Raw genomic sequence first — 10,524 nt, 5'->3', positions numbered from 1 at the left:
GCGTTGGCGCGCGAATTGTCAGGTACCCTGTGTAATTGATTCAGTTCTAGCATTTTAAATAATACTAGTCGTTATTATTAAATTATTTAATTTCCCAGGTACTAGTAAGGCTCTTTTGGTATTTCAGTAAGGGGTACAAGACAAGTAAAAACCGTCGTTGGACCTCAAACGCGATAATTCAATATACAGAGAGAAAGCGCGCGACAAAGTTTTGCCTCGAACTTCAAAAGTTACTGTCCCCATCACGTCAAAATAACATTTTCATCAATTAGGAGCTTCTCCAATTTTACTACCATGAATGCTATACTGGCTCGTCCCACTCACTCTTAATCATCGAAGCGTGGTGTTGCGAAAAACATCGCTTCAGTCGAGAGATGGCTAATGAATTGGAAGGCAGCAAATACAGGGAGATACAGGTTTATACGTAATGGGATTATCGATTGAAATCCGAGGGAAAGCATCGGCGCGTATCGCTTACACATGAAACATCATTATCCTTCTGTGGACTCAAATTATTCGAGTTATATCCATCGTACTTAAATATCATATATGTGCAGCTTATACACACTTTTGTTTTATTCCTACTTTCGTTGTCAATTGAACGATCACGCATTCAAATTAGCGTGATAGCTTATTTATAATAACAATGAGAGTGCGCGGAAAGTGAAGTAGAACTAACTCTGTAGGCACCTCGAGGAACATGTCCTGTCCTAGTAAACACCGAATAACACTTATATAACTGTTAGTTATATCTTTCCACCCGATGAAAAATTTTTCATGCAAAATTTTGTATGAAATTTGTCCATACATAATTATGTATAATTATGTATAATCATATAAAATTATATATAATTATACACAATTATGTATAACAATATGTATAATTACATATAAATTTATGCGTAATTATGTAAAATTATATATGAATTTATATATATAATTATACATAATTATATATAATTATATATAATTATATATATAAGTAGAATGTATGAACATGAATGGACAAATTTGATACATAATAATATATAATTATATATAATTATATATAATTTTATATAATTATATATGACAAATTTTTCATTGGGCACTATGTAACTATTATATAACACACGAATTACATAACAGTTACAATTATTGAATAGAAAATTATAACTAACAGTTATAATTTCCTGTTACTTAACTGTTATAATAACTGTTGCTGGGTGTTTGCTTTCTGACCTGCTGGCAACGTGCACGTGTGCATCTGGCTTCAATACAGTTTGAACTCGTTCTTTTGAATGCAATTCGGAACGCAACAAATGTCCAGTAAGAACACGTAATTTCTGAGAATTATTCAGAAACGAGATTCCTTGTTGAACTATCGGCTGCATTCAGAAGAAGGAAAAAAGAAAATAAAATGTAACTATATATATATTGAAAAAGGAAATAAAACTACATATATTAAAATTAGAGCTCTTATTCTGAACTCTTTTTAACCGATAAGTGTCTCTAAATGTTCGAATTATAAATCTTCTAATTGGCTTTTGGATTTTTGTCGATAAAAGAGACTTCAGAATAAGAAGTCAAATGTATATATCTACATATAGATATATGTAGATAGGAAGCGGAGGAACACTGGACCACGCGCCGAGAAATAATTGTCTCGTTTTAAAATTTTTCTTTTTGAAGCGTTATGATATGAAAATGATATAAAACTATTTCATTCCCATATCATCTTGAGGTAGATAGCGCGTTTTTTTTTAATAGCGTTTTTTAATACTTAGTCCACTCTCATTATTCAACGCAAAACACGTTCAATGCGCTGTCCTCCCTTCTCTATGCAGAATTCGGCTCTTCGGATGATATTACGCGTCGCGAAATGCGCCATTTCCGGCGTAATGCTGTCGAAGGCCGCGAGAATTGCTTGACGCATCTCATGTTCCTTATCGTCACGCCGGTGTTCAATTAAATTTTTCACATAGCCCCATATAAAATCATGCACGCTAAGGTCCGGCGAGCACGCTGGCCAAGAGATCGGACCACCTTGAGCCATCCACCTTTCTGGATAACGCGCGTTCAAGATATCGCGTACTTCACGGCAAAAGTGCACCGGGCTCCCGTCATGTTGAAAAATCAGCCTCGCCCGTATACAAAGAGGGACGTCTGCGAGCAGCACTGGCAGCTGATTTTCAATGAAGTCCGCGTATACCTTCCCATTAAGATGTGACGGGAAAAAGCACGGGCCGATCTGAAAATTGTCGAGCGGGAGCGTTTGTAAAACCAAACACCACAAGTGTCTAAAATTCGTTCTAAGAAAACGTCTTAAACTAGTAGGATGTGTCTTTTAAGCATATTAATAGTTGTTACTTGAAGCCTGCCTCAAGTAAAATATTCAGAGTCAGATCCAACTTCTTTCGGTTGAATTACAATAAATGTGATATCAATATCTGTAGTCATGATTCAATTGAAAATCTCTCATCTAACTCTGATCTGTATTAATAGTCGTCGTTTGAAACTTGCTTCAAGTAAGACACTCAAATTTTAATTTAGAGTTTTTCTAAGCTGAATCGCGATTACAAATATGATGTCATATGTATTATATAATTCAAATAAAAAACTCTCAGCTAACTTTAAATTCAGATTTGAATATTTAAAATAAGTTTCAAGTAACGACTATTAATACTCTGAGTTTAAGTCTGAGTATCTCACTTGAGACTAGTTTCAATGACTATTAATACGGACCTTAGACGCCCCTAAAGTCTGTGTTAATAGTCATATCACCTGAAATTGTCTCATATGAGACATTCAAATCTTTATTCAGAGTGAAATTCAGTTGTTTCAGTCAAATTATTCGATATACGTGACATTTGAAGTCTGCAATCACGACTGAAAAAATCGCGAAGGACTCTCATCAAACTCTGGCTTTAGTTTGAGCATCACACTTGAAACGAATTACAAGTAATAATTATTAATATAAGTCTAAAATGTCTCTGAGACAGTTATGCTGTGTGGGGACATAGTCGCGAGAGAAAAGTCGCTTAACTCACACGAATCACACTCGAGTCACACTCACCACTCGGTTCGCAACTATTCCCGCCCACACGTTAATCGACCAACGATACTGGAATGTGCCGTCATGAACGATGTGCGGATTTTCTCCTCGCCAGTATAAAAAATTACGGGAATTAAACACGCCGTTCGGCGTGAAAGTAACTTCGTCCGTCCACAGGATGTAATCGGGGAACGACAAGTCCCTCCGGCACTGCGCGAGGAACCCTGCGCGAGATCGGTTTCGCCGATCAGGTTAGTTTGTACACTCGCGAAAGAATAGAGAGGGTATATTCCGAAATCGGTTTCAGAAACTGTGCTTTAAGTTATGTAAGGTTGGTAGAACCTTAAACTAACTCGGATACGTTCCGTAATCGATCAGCTAATTCACGCGATCGACTTTACAATCGGGGAATTCGACAAGATTCGACAGCTGTTATAATTAGTAGGAGACAATTTTATAAACAGAAATAGCTTTGTGAAACTAATCGCGTGAATCAGCTAATCATTTGCGGAACGTATTTAAGATATTCCAATATTCACCGCTAATACTGAAAATCTATGATATACGTAACATAAACTAGATTTTCAGTATTGGCAGTGAATATCAGAACGCAGCTTAAGTTAGCTTAAGGCAGCTTAAGGCCTACCAGCCTCATAACTAAAATCAAAATTTCCGAAATCGAGTCCGAAATTTATATGTATAGAATCTTCACGAGTGTACACTCGTGGACAGAAAGATTGTATTTTAGCGTAATTTTTTGTGTGAGTTTCGGAACATATATATTTTGCTCATAAGTAAACCTACCCAAAAGGTACACTCCAATTTCCTTCTAATTTGGCACAAATGTAGAAGTACAAAAAATATTTAGATCATATTTTTTCACTTTGGCTTACTTTGAGTTTCACAGGTAGCTTTTTAATATTCTCATTTCTATCATCAACAAGTGCAACAAAAATGCATAAAAAATAAAATTGATACAAGATATAGTTAAATAATTTTAACAAAATTGGCATAGCTAAGACACGAACCATTCTAAATTTCTTTAGCCAAGATTCCAACCGCAATATTTCAAATCTGTGCTGAATTAGTCAAAAATGGTCCAAATCTCGGCCAAACCGAGAGAAATCCGGCAATTTTAATTAAAATTTTAACAAAACTGGTATAGCTGAGACACGAACCATTCTAAATTTCTTTAGCCGAGATTCTAACCGCAATATTTCAAATCTGTGCTGAATTAGTCAAAAATGGTCCAAATCTCGGCCAAACCGAGAGAAATCCGGCAATTTTAATTAAAATTTTAACAAAACTGGTATAGCTGAGACACGAACCATTCTAAATTTCTTTAGCCGAGATTCTAACCGCAATATTTCAAATCTGTGCTGAATTAGTCAAAAATGGTCCAAATCTCGGCCAAACCGAGAGAAATCCGGCAATTTTAATTAAAATTTTAACAAAACTGGTATAGCTGAGACACGAACCATTCTAAATTTCTTTAGCCGAGATTCTAACCGCAATATTTCAAATCTGTGCTGAATTAGTCGAAAATGGTTTGAATCTTGGCTAAACCGAGAAATTATTCGTGTAAATAATTTTTTTCAATTTTTACATATTTTGTTTAAACATTTAATTATTTATACAAATAATTTTACTCATCTGACTTCATATTCATAATCAGCAAACCAAAAACGCCTGTATCTTATATTCAATTTTATTTCTTATGTATTTTTATTGCACTTGTTGATGATAGCAGTGAGAACATTAAAAAGCTATAAACTGTCCATGAAACTCAAAATGAAAAAATATGATCTAAATATTTTTTGTACTTCTACATTTGTCCCAAATTAGAAAGAAATCGGAGTGTAATTTTTGGGTAGGTTTACTTGTCAGTGAAAAGATTCTCATGTTAGAAAGCAAATTCTCCCATTGAACAAGCCAAACAAAACTCACCGTAGCGTGTATGTCCACGAGTGTACGTACAGTCGCGGGCATAAAAAAGTTGACACACTTTTTCTTTCAATACATCTCAAGTTACAAATGATATCCTATAAAAAAATCTATTTCTCGAGAATTTCTCAGAAAACGAAATGTTAGATCTCTCGTGATATTCAATCACAAGTTAAAATAAAGAAAAACTCTGGCGAGTAAAGGACGTCGCAAGATTCCAGGCATAATTTTTAAAAAGAGAGGATATAATGATTGTTTCACAAAAAAAAAACAAATTCTGTTTGGTTAAAGTCAAAAAAGGATAAAAGTCACGCAGGTAGCGATTAATCAATTTTTGTTACAGGAAAATAATAATATCGACAAAGTGTAGCACATATCGATATATTTTCCAAGTCTTCACACGTGCGGAGCATTTTTTCCTAACATCGAATTGTTACACGCAGGCAAAATAGATAATCACAATGTCGTCAAAATGACTATAAAAATTCATTTCATAAATTGATAATATTTTTATTATTTTAATATCATCATCGATCATGATTTGATAATATTTTTATTATTTTAACATCATCTTAATTTTATATCTTGCCTGTGGGTTCCGAAGTGCATCGAGAAAAAAGTGCGTCAACCTTCACGGTCATTTAATTGTAGGAGAGACCGAGTTTAGAAGTCACACCGGTCATCTTTGACAGAGCTTGTGACTCATTTAAGAAATAGAGGGATAGAAAAATTACATTTTTGTGAATAATGTAGGGGTTGCTTGTATCACGCAGTGTTAAGTATTGATCGACTAAAATTCTCTTTGATCGAAATTATCGGCAAATTAATAATCAAAAATAATGAATCATCACATACGCCAATCACGAATAAATTTAATTGATTGATGAAACCAATTATTAATAAATGTATAATCAATCACATTACATTTTGATCAATAATTAACTTTACCAATCGATGAAATTATTTGTGATTTTATATACGACAATTGATTATTGATTTGCTGATGATTTCAATCAGAGGAAATTTCAATTTCAATCAGAGAAAATCAGGCAGACGGTCATATTCGCACGAATTTGCTTGCAACTGAAATAACTTTCTTGCGCACGAACACATACATGGAAAAAATGCTGCTGTATCAATAGAAATTGCCAACGTCGCCGTTGGAGTAAATTTTCTTTATTCAACCAATACTATTGAAACCAGTATACCATGTATTGTTTCGACGACTCAGGTATCAGTTTGAATGGCATTGCTGTTGAATCAAGAAGATTTGCTCCAATTACGGCGATGTTGGCAATTCTGGTCAATACAACAGCACTTTTTTCCCATGTATAAGGACAGCAGTTCTTTCTTTCATCTAGGGGACGCAGCTGCAGTTAAAATGTGCACAACACATCGCACACATCTCTTTAATCAGTGTGCGAAAAGCGCGACAGCCAGACGCGGTCTCTCCTACGCTCCGAGTAGCGCGAACGTCCAAACGCCACGCCACGCACACAACGCGAGTCATACCTTCGCAAAATTGGACGCGCTCTCCCAGATCTGCCGCGAGAAGCTGCTGATGAGGGTCTAGATGTTGCTGAGGGTGCAGACCGTTCCCGGGCGAGGTGCAGCGCACCGCGCACCGCGACGGATCGTACAAATCTGCCGTGGGGCTCGCTCTAGCCCCGGGGTTCTCATCAGGTGCCATATTCTCCTCCTTAACGCGACTACGTAGTCCGTAGGCCCGAGGTGGCACGACGTATCCAGTGTCCCTCGCGCGCTGCACGCAGCTCACGATCACATATCGCGTCGGGTATCGCTCTCGTCCGGGGAATCGCTCCGCGTACATGCGAGCCGCGGCGTGAGCGTTTTCTCCCGCCATGCCGTACGTGATTATCATGTCAGTGTACTCGATCGAAGAGAATCGCTTTTGCATCGTCACGGAGTCGTCGGGGAACACCGAGTGAACGCGGGAGCTCCTGGTGCAGCGCGAGCGTGCACGTCGGATCTAGGCCGAAACAATCGACTCTCGGTGATAGCGGGCGTAAGACAAACAAACAGTCACTGGCCAGCTCGACGAGCACCTTGGGCTCGCCAACGTGCGCCGCGCGACTCGTTGTACACCCGGTCTCTCGCGGTACACGATGCATCGTATCTCGCGCGAGAACGGATGCCAGGCCCTGGCCGCGTCGTCGGCGCGCTCAACAGGCACCCGCGGCAAGTTCCGGACGGTATGTCCGCTTTCCTGCGGCTATTTACCGTCGTCGCCGTTCGACATTCGCGGTGCATTTAGTGCACCCATCGGCGAGACGCGCGCAGGATCCGCCGCGCAGCGTAGGCGGGATTTATCCTTCCCCGATCGCGTTCCCGCGGACAGGACGAGGTCACCTGACCGCCGAATGGCGGCGCGGCTTAATTGTCAGAACTTTTTGCACACGTGAGATGAGAATCCGCGGCATCATTCGCGAGGGGTCGTTCTATTTCGGTCGGTCGAGCGGCGCGTGTGAGCAAATATAATCGCGAGTTGAGCAGCGGAGTCTGGCTGCGCGGGGAAAAAGGCTCGACTGTATTGAGGCTCCTGGATATCCGCCGCGGCTATCCTTGCTCGATGACGTCAGAAGCGAGAAATCGCATGCTCGATTCTCGCGTTATATACGTTGAAACAATTAAATATAACCGCATGTAAGAACACTTATAGTCGATTCAGCAAATTTGTAAAATGCTCCGAGAGAACACACACACTCTCTCTCTACTGTCACAATCAATAAATGGTCATAAAATTAACAACAAATATGAGAAGAGTTTAGTTAAAACCTGAGTTGCATGTCACACTAATTTTACAACTATTTAACAGCAGAAGGAGAGTGTTCGGAGCATTTTACAAATTTGCTGAATTAGGATTTTCTTTTTATTTCAATAAAAGCAATCATAAGTATGCGGGAATCATAGGCATGCGATTTCTCGCTTCGCATGTTCAAACAAGGACAACCTAGTACACAGGAGCCTTAACGTCAGTGCTGGCAATTTGGGAAAATTTTCTCCCGACCGAAAACCTTCTACGTATACGCAGAGTGACGTAGCAGCCTCATAGAGGGTTCATACTATGAACCCTTTATCTACGCCTAAAATCGTCATTGCAAGTTGTTTACATCAGGCTGCTACGTCACTCTGTGTGTGCATAAAAGGTTTCCGGTCGGGAGAAAATTCTCCCAGCACTGCCAACACTACTCAACGTGAATCCAGTAAACACCGAGCGACAGTAACGTTACGTCGATAGATATGTTCAAAATGTTACAACCGTTGAGTGATAATAATAATTTCACTTTTTACGACGAAGCTCTTGCGACGTATCGATGAAGTTAGACGACTATAGCTACGTTCGGGGAGACGCTATTTAGCGCTATGAGCGTCCTCTGTCCTCAACTTTCAGGAACAATAGCTGCGTTCGGCATTGTAAATCGAAGACGTCGGATTGCTCTTTCATCTCGAAGATGCAGAGAAATGAAAAAGATACGAGATCTCTCTCACTTCTGTTTACACTCTCTCACTTCGATTTACAATGCCGAACGCAGCTAAACAAGGACAGAGCACACTCATAGCGCTAAATAGCGTCTCCCCGAACGCAGCCTATAAGTGACGCGAACATGTTTCGCGCCAAGTGCGCGCACGAAGCGACGCACAAGTCGTGACCCAAGTAGAACAGGTTGCTTATTGGTTAACGTTCTTGAAGTTAACTTTTGCAACGTATCTATAAGATAACAAGTCAATGTCAATAATTCGTCTCCATTAATATGACATTGATTAAATAACAGTTTATAATTGGTTAATAGCTAGTTCATTTACGCATCTTACAGTTATCATTTGGTATATATTTAATTTGTATCCAACTTGATACTTTTATATCTAAATGATATCTTTTTGGATATTAAAAGTTATCTTTCGGGCGGTCATTAGATAACCTTTTCAGTAAACAGAAACTTAACTTTTTTACCGAAAATAAAGTTATCCTGACCTAATTTTATATAGTAAAATGGAATACTTTAAGATAACGTTGTTCTACTTGGGAAGGTCAGCTGTACACCTAACTGTGCGCGAGCAAGATATTAGATTTGCATTCCAAAACGTTCTTCTTGAGAAAATTCTACTCGATACTCTGTAGAATATGTAACGTGTAAATATTGAGTAAAATTTACTTTACTCAAAAAGGACGCAATCTAAGTACACAAATCGATTCTTTTAATTTTTGCGCGTTTCTAAGTAAAATTTGAAATTTAAATATTTTTCACACTATTGCAGATATTAAGTGTTACTAATAGCATTCACGAAGCATCCAGAAAATGTTTATTGATAACGTTTACCCGTAACGGATTACGTGTACCTACATTTCCTAATTTTGTCACGTTGATCATTATTCTGTTACACGAAACATAATCTGGATTTATTATAGAGTCGTCCTTAAATTTTGCAAATATTATCTGTTGCAATGGAAGGAAAAGAAATTTGAGAAGTGAATTCCAAGTACCTGGCGCGTGATATATTGGCGTTTGAGATGACCAGAAGCGCTAAATAAATAATGCTTTAATAATAACTTTCTATACAAATATCGAGACACAAAAAAGCAGGGTCGTATTAAATGAAAAATATATTGAGAAATGAGATACTCTCACGACGCGTAAGAACAATTTTATTTAATTCATACGCTATGATAAATTTAAGAATTACTCTTTCATGCTCTGATCTTCCTCCTATAATTAATGTATTTAGAAGCTCATATGCACGCTGGAGAGCGACTTTCACTCAGAAATATCGATACTGACGAAACAAATGTTATCTCCAATGATTTCCTGCGAATTTCTGCTTACGATAGTGAGGGGAACGTATACCATACACAAACGAACGTGGCAAGAGTATATTATATTTTGTCCTTTTAATCGTTACCATACGAACCGTTACTTACAAATCAAACTGTGATTGTGGTTGTATCTGTCGGCCTGCGTGTGTCTCTCGTGTAATGTGGTGTGTACGTGTACGTTTCTTTTTCGCGTGAGATACGTCTCTTTACGAAAGTACGTTTATCGTCTAGCATTTCTTAGCGGTACTATTAGACGCCATCGTTATCGATTACATACCTACTTTGATACAGGAAGGCGCTATGCGGTAGTAAATAATACAATAATGTAACATTAATTAAATACATGAGCGTAATAGATCCGGCACTTGGGTGAGAAAACAATTACATATATTGATATCCGTTTACACGCATACTTAGTCGCGCGAATGCGAGCGCGACACACACACATACATACATACATACATACATGCACACAATATACTTATTTTTTTCAACTTTGTAATCGTTCTACGAACTTGCAGGTTTACGAGACGTTCTGTAAAATCGAACGCACGCTTCACCGATAAAAATACATCTGTAAATAATACAGAGAACTTTTTCTCATTCTTTGTATTATTTAAAATTTATATATATCTATATATATATATATATATATATATATATATATATATATATATATATATATATATATATATATATATATATATATATA

At 37.8% G+C, this 10,524-nt stretch overlaps 1 protein-coding gene across 1 annotated transcript; it reads right to left on the bottom strand.

Annotated features, from left to right (window-relative positions):
- Positions 1-1,412: 1,412 nt before the first annotated feature.
- LOC116840340 lies at positions 1,413-7,119 on the bottom strand. The gene is made up of 3 exons (XM_032806938.1): positions 6,491-7,119; positions 3,056-3,258; positions 1,413-2,230 (listed from the first exon to the last, which is right to left on the bottom strand). Exons 1-3 carry the CDS (start codon positions 6,894-6,896, stop codon positions 1,781-1,783), a joined length of 1,059 nt encoding a protein of 352 aa, XP_032662829.1. The 5' UTR covers positions 6,897-7,119; the 3' UTR covers positions 1,413-1,780.
- Between the last annotated feature and the right edge of the window lie 3,405 nt (positions 7,120-10,524).

Source organism: Odontomachus brunneus, unplaced genomic scaffold (assembly GCF_010583005.1).
Source record: "Odontomachus brunneus isolate Ranch 3 - 2012 unplaced genomic scaffold, Obru_v1 Obru_scaffold_009, whole genome shotgun sequence".
Classification (NCBI taxonomy): domain Eukaryota; kingdom Metazoa; phylum Arthropoda; class Insecta; order Hymenoptera; family Formicidae; genus Odontomachus; species Odontomachus brunneus.
This window is presented reverse-complemented; position numbering and strand designations above follow the sequence as displayed.

Coding starts and splice junctions, on each gene's coding strand:
- LOC116840340 (XM_032806938.1), bottom strand. CDS start 6,896: ATGCAAAAGCGATTCTCTTCGATCGAGTACACTGACATGATAATCACG. Junction 3,259..6,490: donor GCGCGTCCAATTTTGCGAAG/GTATGACTCGCG, acceptor GATCTCGCGCAG/GGTTCCTCGCGCAGTGCCGG. Junction 2,231..3,055: donor GAATAGTTGCGAACCGAGTG/GTGAGTGTGACT, acceptor GACAATTTTCAG/ATCGGCCCGTGCTTTTTCCC.